At 41.5% G+C, this 12,107-nt stretch overlaps 1 protein-coding gene across 1 annotated transcript in view; it reads right to left on the bottom strand.

Moving 5' to 3' along the window:
• The window catches only part of FOXP2 (forkhead box P2), a 398,689-nt gene that overhangs the window by 145,733 nt on the left and 240,849 nt on the right, over window positions 1–12,107 (bottom strand). The window contains exon 9 of the mRNA XM_078766261.1: window positions 9,198–9,281. Within this exon, the coding sequence (XP_078622387.1) occupies window positions 9,198–9,281 (84 nt within the window). The remainder of the gene's footprint in view (window positions 1–9,197; window positions 9,282–12,107) is intronic.

The raw sequence follows: 12,107 nt of genomic DNA, 5'->3' as shown, positions 1-12,107 counted from the left end.
ATACACACAGAGATTACTGGAATTATAGATAGATACAATGGACTACAAAATGTAAATGTTTCATGATATTTGTTATATTATATCACCTTTATCTATCAATATTGTTGAAATGAAGATCAAATAGCTGTATGTTGAAATATGTTGAAAAAGTCAAAACTTTACATGGGGTGTACATACTTTTTCACGTGACTGTATATATATTTTTTCAAAGATGGTAATTTATTCCATCAATGTTTTAAATAGCTCACTTGATACTTACAGATATATTGTCACCTGCAAATCAACCAACATTGACAGATGCCTAGGCTATTGTTCTTCCCATACAATCAATAACTGGATCCACATACACAGCTATCTATTCATCCATTGCCTGTTTTTGCAATTAACCTCAGGATAGCCCGAAAGTTACGGCCACATCTTACCTTATAGTAAGGCAAAAAAAGGAAAACCTTTTGCGAATAAATATCTGTCTCTTAGGCTTTCACAAAGGGCAGCTCTAAGCTTTAAGCTGCCTCAAATTGTTTTGTGAATACGGTCCTAGAACCCGAAACAAGACACTAATGGCAGTAGTTCCCACAGTATTCCTGCATCACAACTTTTCTCAAGGCCAGACAGAGTTTAAAATGGATTTATTTTGCCAAAAAGATGCTGGTAGATTGCATTTCCCTCACAATGCATCCTGAGAAACTAGACATTCATATAATAAATCGAAATGATTATCTTGCTTAATTCTTCCCACATCACATAAAGTAGAATCAATCTTTGTGAACTTCTGCTTCTGTTCAGTCAAAGTAAGCATTCATTCTAAAGCTTGTTTACACCATGTCATGCAATGCCCAATAGGATAGACTGGTTGTGAATTTACATTTACATCTGCTTTGAACTGCCATAAGTGTGTCGGTATTTGATGGGCAAGATCCACCCGCTCAGATACCTAGGGTGAAGTTGGAGGTTTAACGAGCTGCCCTAGTTGTAGTTCAGGAACTTTATAGTAAACTATGTCATCAACATCCTATGGTGCGAACTCCATCACATTTTAAGTGGTTCTCACAATAACTCTTTCTTCCCTCAAACAAGATCATTGTGTAGTTCAAGTAAACATTTAAAAAATAAAGTCTGCGATCGCCATAAACCACAGGGTTGTTCACTTAATTACTTTTCCAGGCAGGTGGGGGCTCTTTGAGAACATGCTAGATCACATTCGTTGTGTATCCTTTAAATGAAAATCAAACTCCTCCCCGACTCTACCTGGACCAGCGCATTGGCCGTCATGATAAGGTGTTAGTGGGTCTCCAGTGTGTACCAGTATGAAGTTTTCACAATTGCTCGACCAGGAAATTTAGAGCTTTCTATCAGTTAGTGTTGTGATCTGCATTTGTGCGACTTATTTTGAAGATAATTATAAATATTTTATCATAATATTAGCAAATTTAATACACTTACTGTTTTATGTTTTATTATTTTGGTAATTATATTAATGAACAGGATTGAATGAATGAATGGATGATCGTTTTAAGGCCATTTTCCCCGCTAGAGCAGGGGTTAGCCTTGCGGGCCCCATGGCAATCATGGTTCCCTGTTTGAGGCAATGTTTTTATGGCCGGATGCCCTTCCTGACACCAACCCTTGGTCGCCTCTTACGATGCACAGGGATACGGTGTACCTATTCTAAACCGGGGTACACACCGGGAATTAATGAACAGGATTAAAGAATTGAATTGATAGATGTGGGAAAATTACATTCCCAGAGCAGGAATCAAACCTAGGTCCCTTGGAAAACCATACCAGTGCTCTGCCATCTGAGATATCTGCAATCGGCCCCATTGCTACAACAACGACAAGCCCGACAGAAACACATCACATTGCAACGGGCAAGTAAACCCGGCCCCACGACCACCGACGTCATCCGAACATTCCCAAACGACGGCTAAACTCCACCCCAAAGGATCATAACTGACAGACCACCCCCTGGCTTCGTCATTGGTTAAGGAGCGATGGAATGATTCAATAGCGCTCGGGTGATTGGTCGGGGGTGACCTCAGAGCTGGCAGCCGGGGTGGTAAAAGGAGGAGGAAAAGAAGAAGTTCCGTTGAACTTGGGGACGACTAAGAAGAAGATCTTTGTTGGTCGAAAGCTTGTCGAATATTAAAAGATCGACGTCCTGAAGCTACGTCCGCGTCCGATTTAATCTCCCGATTATATATATATATATACTCAGAGGCAAAAGTTATTGTGACATGGAATTTTTTCATTGGTAATCTTGTGAATGAATTTTTGGATTTGAACCAGAGAAAGAGTTTGTTAAAATGGTCGAAGAAACGCAACCAAGCAGTTGTTGTTCGAATTGCACGAAATTTGCAAGAAGCATGACATATTCGAGAAAAATGGCCAGCAATGTTCACTTTAAAAGGCCAGACAACCAGACGCTTATCATTTCCACTCAATGCAGTCTTAAGAAGTGCAGAAGTCAGAAAAACACCTCTATTCATCATTCTGGAACAAGTTCGACATGCCACGCCTCGGGGAAAATGACTGATGGAGAGCTATAGGTATGCTTCAGTCTGGTACCTCGCAGCGTGACGTTGCTCATCGATTCAACGTCCATAGAAACACCATTTGGCACTTATGGCGACGTTTTCAGCAAAACAATCAAGTTATAGACCATCCCCGTAGTGGTCGCCCACCAGTAACGACGCCATGTCAAGACCGATGCATTCGAACCACGCACCTCCGATACAGGTTCCAGCCAGCAACCCTGACAGCCCGTACCATACCTGGCAACAGAGGTGCATCTGCGAGAACAGTTCGACGACGTCCACGCGTCTGCGGCATCCGTGCAAGACGCCCAGCCCGACGGCCAATTCTAATGCCAGAACATCGACGTCGACGTCTGCAGTGGAGCAGACCACACGTTGCTCGAGTTGTACAGCTGTATCTTAATCAGAACAATGTTAATGTGTTACCCTGGCCCGGAAGATCCCCTGATTTGTCACCAATTGAACACGTCTGGGATGAAATGGAGCGACGTTTACGACGTCATCCGAATCCCCCCAAAAACGCTGCAGGAACTCCGCCAAATCCTTCCTCGGATATGGAATGATCTTCCCCAGGACTTTCATCGACGTTTAGTGGCCTCAATGAGGCGAAGGTGCCAGGCCTGCATCAATGCATAAGGTGGACACACTCGCTACTGACCGTGTGAACTTGCTTGTGAACCCCCTCTTGTGTTGTGGTTCATTTGCATATGCCAGGTGCGCTGTTCTTATGGACTGTTGATCGTTATCATACCTTGAAACATTTGTCTTTCCATGTAATAACATTTCATTCGCGGCAGTAAAAGTTTAACACTGATTCTGTTTGTTGTTTGTGTGTCACAATAACTTTTGCCTTTGAGTATATATATATATATATATATAATATATAGAATATAATGTTAAAAAAAAAACAAGGCAATTTCACTTACATTTTCGGATTCAGCGTTCAATTCCATATAGGTGAGTGTATTTTGAGGCATGTGTGACTTCAAATAAAATTGTAAGCCAGGAAAACGTTCGTTTCATTCCATACGGATACAACATGTAAAACTGGCCCAAACGTCAAAACAAAACTCGCTCATTTTAAGTCGTACAAGCTAATGCGACCACTCATTCTTCTGGGAAGAATCCCGTGCACATGCTTGTCACAGTTATAAGTCACATACATCTTTATAAGTTCATCAAATACTGACACCGCGATTGACATTCGCTGAGGTGAATGTTGATATCTCTTCTGAGGTTAAAAAAAAAAAAAGTTTTAAAGCATTATAGGTATCAAACGATACATTTTATGAAACGGGGAAACCTAATACACACTTTGGTGGTTTTAAAATGACAGAATATGTCTTTATTAGAAAAAAAAATGAACATTCAAAACGCTGCTGCTAAGAAATACACCGTTCTAACGCACAACCACGAGTTTAAACTACATTTTCAACAAATATGAAAACTATTTTCATATCACAATGTTAAATATAGAATATATAGAAGATAATGTTAAAAAAATAAAAGAGCCCTATTTTCCAATGGTAAACAATCCTTCAAAAAATTCCTGGATCCGGAATAATATCCTGAGCTTCACCAAAAACTAATCAATTCTTCCTTATCCCAAGGGCAATCATCCCACCAACTTTCATCCAAATCCGTTCAGAACTTTTCCAGATATCTTGTTCACAAACACACGAACACACATCTCGTTTTTTCATTTCTGTTTCTCACAATTCTATCTCTCTCTCTTAGGTTTTAAAGGCCAATCTTTTAACACGAATGTGTGTTCACTATTGTCTATTTTTGAGGATTAAACAAACTCGAAAAACATTTTCCATAAAAGAGTAATTTTGTCTCTTCTATTGGAATTGTAGACGGTGGCTTGCAAACCGGGCCTCAATGGCGGTGTACAGAAGCGTCTTTTCAAATAATAAAAACAAGGTGCAGGGAGGTGAAATTTGCTGCACTTCATGTGCAACAAGCAGAGTAAAACGATTGTTCATTTATGTCCGGATGATGTCTCATAAATAAAGATATTAGCACACTAGGCCCAGGCTTTAGACTTTGGCACGCTGCACCGGCGAATAAACTGTTCCAAGCCGTCATATTTGATGGGCTTTTACTAGTATGAGAATAGTACCCAAACTAGACTGCTCAAAGACAAGTCTACCCCCCTGCACTAGGTCTAGTCTTTCCATTCATCACCAATCCTGTACAACATACACATTGAACTCAGTCGTTACAACTGAAACCAGACCAGATGTTCACTCTTTATTGTGTCTTATCCAAAACAAGTCTTAACATGGGTGAAGTTACCTTGGTAGCTTGCTGCATGAGAAGGTGCTTGTTTGTGAACTTTCAAGCAAATCAAGCAATGATTCCAGAACGACTGGTACCGTCAGCCATTGATTTCACCTTAAAGCCCTAGAGAAGCCTCAGCAAGACGCAGGTTTGTGTACGTCATCAAACAATCGTGCACTACCGAAGAGGGAATAAAGAGGCATCTGTGCTGTGCGTTAATCCTGAACGGTCTTCTGCGGAGATGGTAAATAAAAATTTGTGCACAAGTTTGCCAGCAATGCTCAGCCGACTGAAAAACCAGGCAGGCGCCCTTTCACCTCTGCCATTTATTGCCAAAGATGGATAATGGTGCTGACACTTCTGTGTAGGAATTGCATTCATTATGCGCAATCAGAACAGTTGAAGGGGGAGGGGCAGGGAGTCGGGGTGGGTGATTGGGGGGTGGGGGGGGTGATTTGGGGGTGATGAAAGTCAGACATTTTCATTTTTCTGGGAACGATGAGCATGTCAGCCTGTTGTAGGATTCGGCACGCCTTGCTTCCTACTGTTTGTCAGTAATGGCCATAACTCCATAGAATCCTGACGGCACAGCATGCCTAGATGAGTGATAGCAGGAGAAGATTCAAGAGCACGAGGAAGGAGGGCGGGAGGGGTAAAAGAGTAGGGTCAAAAACCTGAAGATGTAGGGTGGAGGAGGAAGGCCTAAGGTGGAAGGAGGTTGCACCTGGAGTTCAAAAAAATAATCCACACGTAGGGATGTTGTACCTGGAGTTTGACAGAACAAAGTACTTGCCTGCTCATCAAGTGAGACCCATTTATGGAGCTTGGCTTGGCCCACCGACAAAACACCGCAGATGTACCCTGGCATGTTAAACCACCATGACAGCCTTCCTTTGCGTACAATCACTTAATGATGCTTTATAATTGAGGTTAAAGCTTCGCCTGGCATTCATGTAGTGATAGCTGAAGCCACTCCAGTGATGGATCTCCCGAGTTCATTTCACCTTGGTTATAAATGCGTACTATTAATATTCATCATATGTGAAGCCATCCTAGCTTAGAGCCTTTGATTGTGAGGGCATAAATCAGGAGGTATCACATCAATTATATTCTATTATATATCTATTTTTTATGCATCTCAAATTACCCATTTGAAAAGTCGTCCTGATGCTGTACTTTGCTGTCAGAAAGTCAAAAAGTTTCCCCACACGTGGGAATGCCATCTTTTGAGAAATCTGCAACGCCAGCAAAAAAATTTTTGTGCTGGAGGATGTGCTGGATAGTTATTGTTTGTATATTGCGATTGAGGTGGTTGTTTTGGTTGTTTGTTGTTCTAGTGGTAGTTACTTTTGTTGTATATTGTCTTGGTGGTGGTTGTTTTTGTTGTATATTATCTTGGTGGTGGTTGTTTTTGTTGGATATTGTTTTGGTGGTGGTTGTTTTTGTTGTATATTATCTTGGTGGTGGTTGTTTTTGTTGGATATTGTTTTGGTGGTGGTTGTTTTTGTTGTATATTGTCTTGGTGGTGGTTGTTTTTGTTGGATATTGTTTTGGTGGTGGTTGTTTTTGTTGTATATTGTCTTGGTGGTGGTTGTTTTTGTTGTATATTATCTTGGTGGTGGTTGTTTTTGTTGGATATTGTTTTGGTGGTGGTTGTTTTTGTTGTATATTGTCTTGGTGGTGGTTGTTTTTGTTGGATATTGTTTTGGTGGTGGTTGTTTTTGTTGTATATTGTCTTGGTGGTGGTTGTTTTTGTTGTATATTGTCTTGGTGGTGGTTGTTTTTGTTGTATATTGTCTTGGTGGTGGTTGTTTTTGTTGTATATTGTCTTGGTGGTGGTTGTTTTTGTTGTATATCGTCTCAGTGGTGGTTGTTTTTGTTGTATATTGTCTTGGTGGTGGTTGTTTTTGTTGTATATTGTCTTGGTGGTGGTTGTTTTTGTTGTATATTGTCTTGGTGGTGGTTGTTTTTGTTGTATATTGTCTTGGTGGTGGTTGTTTTTGTTGTATATTGTTTTGGTGGTGGTTGTTTTTGTTGTATATCGTCTTGGTGGCGGTTGTTTTTGTTGTATATTGTCTTGGTGGTGGTTGTTTTTGTTGTATATTGTCTTGGTGGTAGTTGTTTTTGTTGTATATTGTTTTGGTGGTGGTTGTTTTTGTTGTATATTGTCTTGGTGGTGGTTGTTTTTGTTATATGTTGTCCTGTGGTGATGAATTTGGTTGTATGCAGTTCTGCTGGTGGTTGCTTTGGTTGTGTGTTGGCCTAGTGATGGAGGCTTTTGTTGTATCTTGTCATGGAGGTGATTGTTTTTATTGTATGTCGTCCTTGAGGTGGTTTTTATGTTGTTGTATGTTGTCCTGGAGGTGAGACTTTTTCGGGTTACATTGTACTGGTGGTGGTTGTTTTGTGTGTTGTCCTTGAAGTGGTTGTTTTTATGCCTCCGTTCTGTGGCCGGAGGAATTATGTTTTCAGGTTGTCCGTCCGTCCGTGATAGGTTTTCGTTTCCACAATAACTTGAGTACGGCTGAAGGGATCGTAGTCAAACATGGTGCAGGTATGTATAATGAGGTAAAGATGAACTGATTAGATTTTGGGCTCACGAGGTCAAAGGCAAAAGGTCAGAGGTCATGTTAGGTAAAAATCCTGTTACCGTGGTAACTTGTGAACCAGTGATGGGATTCTGACCAAATTTGGTACAATTATGTATTATGATGTAAAGATGAACTGATTAGATTTTGGGGTCAAGGTCAAAGGTCAAAGTCTGTAATATGTCTATAACTTGAGAACGGCTGAAGTGATATAAAGATTAACTGATTAGATTTTTGGGGCTAAGGTCAAAGGCCAAAGTCTGTAATATGTCTATAACTTGAGAACGGCTGAAGTGATCTAATTCAAACTTGGTACAGGTATATATAATGAGGTAAAGATAAACTGATTATAATTTGGGGTCCTGAGGTCAAAGGCCAAAGGTCATGTCAGGTAAAAATGTGATAACTTGAGAACAGCTGAATGGATTTAAATCAAACTTGGTACAATAATTATAATGATGTAATAATGTGGGCGGATGCATATCAGTCGACGTCGTGACGACGGAGAGTGTCGTTCTTGTTGTTGTATGTTGTCCTTGAGGTGGTTTTTATGTTGTTGTATGTTGTCCTTGAGGTGAGTCTTTTTGGGGTTACATTGTAATGGTGGTGGTGTTTGTTTAGTGTGTTGTCCTTGAAATGGTTGTTTATGTTGTATGTTGACCTGGAGGAGGTTGTGCATGTTATATGTTATTTTGATTGTGGTTTTTTTGATTGTATGTTGTTCTGGTGGTGTTTTGTTATATGTTGACCTAGAGGAGGATATGCAAGTTATATGTTGCTTTGATTGTGGTTGTTTTTGTAGTATGTTGTCCTGGAGGTGCTGTGCATGTTATATGTTGTCCTGGTGGTGGTGGTTTTGTTATATGTTGACCTGGAGGAGGTTGTGCATGTTATATGTTATTTTGATTGTGGTTGTTCTGATTGTATGTTGTTCTGGTGGTGTTTTGTTATATGTTGACCTGGAGGAGGTTGTGCATGTTATATGTTATTTTGATGGCGGTTGTTTTTATTGTATGTTGTTGTGGTGGTGTTTTGTTATATGTTTTTCTGGTGATGTTGTGTATATTATATGTTGTCCTGGTGATGGTTGTTGTTTTTTCATTGCGCGAGGATTTTCAAAGCCTCGGGAAAAGCTGATCACTGCTACACCCATGCAAATATTCCATGTTGTGAATCACTCGGGATTTATTTGATGCAATAACTACATTAAAATTATTCTCAGGCATGTGGACGGCTCACAGTGAGTGGAATCTATCTCAGTATGTTCCTTGGACATGTAAATGGAAAACGTTTGGCTATTGTACTCAGCCCTTGGAAGGAAAACACAACAAAGGAGGAGGTGATGCCTGTTTTGGCATGCCCCTGGGAATCTCTGAACTCCCCCCAACCCAGCCAAACAGCTGTGCACAAAGAGCCTTTCACTAGTTCACTCCTGTTTGTTTTAGTGTCGCCGAGAAGCACAAACAGTGAGGGCTACACGACAATGCTGCAAACGCGGACACAAGGACACGCTTTGCTGCGATGGATCCTTGAGTATTCCATTTACTTTTCCAAAACAGCCTCGGTTGCTCTGTATGGCAAACAAAGTGAACTGCCTGGATTTTTAGCAAAAGTCTCACTGTGACGGAGGGAGTATGACATGAGTGAATACTCAATGTCATGTGATCACCATAGCATATTAATGTATGCGTAAATGGAGGGGGTAGTTGTGGAAACGGAGTTCTGGAGTTTGTAAAGTGCTGGGAGTTGTGTGGGGGAGGAGTTGGGGGAGTGTTTAACTACTCACTGGCAAAAGCGAAGGCTTGGGCTCAGAGGGGCGCATGTGAAGATGGGCCATCATGGCCTGTAACCTCTCACGCTCCTTCTCGAGCTGCAGGAAAAGGAGATCAGAATTACGCTTTACTGCTGCCAAAGAGCACTGCATCACAAAGCCATAGCAAGAGAATACAGACACATATCAATGATATACCATAGAGTGTCATTATGCCATTAAGGGTGTGAGAAGACCCTTAAATATCCTGAAGACCAAAACGACCCAAAAGACCCTTTAGACCCCAAATAACTTTTAGACCCAAAATACCAAAAGACCCTGAGGAATTTCCACAGGCCCCTGCCATTATAATGTCAAAGGACATTCCTTTCAAACTCCCTAAATATTCCACACTCTATTGCAAACAAATTCCCTCACAACAGCCTGGAGAAACTGGGTTATATGCTAGTTATACAGTATGATGACAGTTATACAGAATGAAATACAGTATGTATAAAATATATAAATAGTCCAGGTGACAGAAATATATATATATATACTGTCGGACCTAGCCATTTGCAGTCCCAACATTCGTGTACCCCACGTATTCACGGTTGATAAAATGAGACCTGCTTCTACATTCACGGCTCTGTGCTTTGCGTATTCGCGGTTTTTGCGGGCAGAAAAAAAAAAAAACATCTCCCACCATCCTTCATGCCACTTCTAAAAGCATCTTCCGTGAATCATGCATAAATCATTTCACACCAGCTGCGAACATTACAGTTCGAAAAGCATCTTCAACGCCTCACACATAAAGCAGCTGCACCTGCATATAAACAATCTTCCACCACGCAATACGACATTCTTTTTGTGGGCATATTCACGGTTTTTCTGACCTCCTTTCAGTACTCCCTTTCAGCGTGCGTCATTGCCGAGCCCCCTTCGGTGCCCGGCAATGACGTTATGCAGCGCCTAGGGATGGCATAGGAAAGGTGCGGTGTACAATAATTGGTTTTGGGTCGTCCTTTCCGCATATCTCGTGGGATTGTGAGTTGGAGAGACAGCCGTGATGCCTCTCCTCAGTGAAAGACACATGAAAACCCGCTTGGAGTTTGCAAAAAAGCACCTGAAGGACTCTCAGACTGTCAGAAAAAAAGATTCTGTGGCCTGATGAAACCAAGATTGAACTGCTTGGCTTCCGTCTGGCCACTCTGGCATAAAGCCCAGATCGGTGGAGTGTTGCAGTGAAGGTTGTCATTCTGAAAGTTTCTCCCATCTCGACACAGGATCTCTGGAGCTCAGCCAGAGTGAACATCGGGTTCTTGGTCACCTCTCTTACCAAGGCCCTTCTCCCCCGATTGCTCAGTTTGGCCGGGCGGCCAGCTCTAGGAAGAGTCCTGGTTGTTCCAAACTTCTTCCATTGAAGAATTATGGAGGCCACTGTGCTCTTGGAAACCTTCAATGCAGCATAAATTTTTTTGTCGGCTTCCCCAGATCTGTGCCTCGACACAATCCTGTCTCTGAGCTCTGCAGGCAGTTCCTTCGACCTCATGGCTTGGTTTTTGCTCTGATATGCATTGTCAGCTGTGAGACCTTTTATAGACAGGTGTGTGCCTTTCCAAATCATGTCCAATCAATTGAATTTACCACAGGTGGACTCCAATCAAGGTGTAGAAACATCTCAAAGATGATCAAGAGAAATGGGAGGCACCTTAGCTAAATTTCAAGTGTCATAGCAAAGGATATGAATACTTATGTCAATGTGATATTTGAGTTTTTTCTTTTTAATAAATATGCAAAATTTTCTAAAATCCTGTTTTCTCTTTGTCATTATGGGGTATTGAGTGTAGATTGATGAGGGAAAAAATTAATATAAACGACTTCAGCATAAGGCTGCAACATAACAAAATGTGAAAAAAGTGAAGGGGTCTGAATACTTTCTGAATGCACTGTGTATATACAGACTTGGCATTTAATATGGAATATTTTTTTTGTGGGGGTGAACTTACTTTTCAAGATGTCTTAGACCCAAAAGTTCATTGGAATTATGTTGAAATTATTCTAGATTTTGTTAATGTGACCTTTAAAAGAAACAAAGACCACATTTGACATTTCGAAACAAATAAATTGATCCTTTAAAGTGATGTAAACTGATATCGAACTCAATTCATGGACAGTACTGTGTTGAACTTCTGTACGTTTTCCAGAAGTATCTCTTTATTTTGCACTTTAGGCAAATTTTTTTTTAACAAAAACAAAAGTTAAATTACGACTGGGATTACCGACAGTAAAATTACAGTTCAGTACTTCGTGTAACCCCCACGAGCATTCAGGAGAGCACGTACACGTTGAGGCATGCTGTTCACGAGATTTGCCAAGGTTTGGACAGGAATCGCTTGCCATGCAGTGACAATAGCCTGCTGCAATTCACGCACAGAGGTCGGCTGCTGGTCCAAGTGGTCGATTTGACGCGTTAATTCTGCCCACAAGTTCTCTATCGGATTCATATCCGGGGACATGGCAGGCCACTCCATATGCTCTACACCACGGTCAGCAAGAAAGTGTTGGATCATGCGAGCACGATGAGGCCGTGCATTGTCATCTTGGAAGACAAAGTTTCCTCGAAAGGCTGCACGAGCAAATGGAAGCAATGTTTCTTCCAGAATGGCCCTGTACTTGAACTGGTTCAGGTTTCCATTCAGAACAATCAGGTCAGTTTTGCCCCCTGCATGAAAAGCAGCCCAAACGGTCACCCCACCACCTCCAGCTTGGACTCTTGGCACTATACAATCTTTGTTGTAGGCTTCATGCACTTGTCTGCGCACTCGGACACGGCCATCTTGACGATAGACCAGAAATCTAGACTCGTCACTGAAGATCACGTGATTCCAGTGTCCTGGCTGCCATTGACGGTGCTCTCTGGCCCACTGCAATTGGCGCTGGCGG

Source organism: Myxine glutinosa, chromosome 12 (assembly GCF_964187855.1).
Source record: "Myxine glutinosa chromosome 12, kmMyxGlut1.1, whole genome shotgun sequence".
In the NCBI taxonomy this organism is placed as follows: domain Eukaryota; kingdom Metazoa; phylum Chordata; class Myxini; order Myxiniformes; family Myxinidae; genus Myxine; species Myxine glutinosa.
Note: the sequence above shows the minus strand (reverse complement) of the source record. Positions and strands in the feature narration are given on the sequence as shown.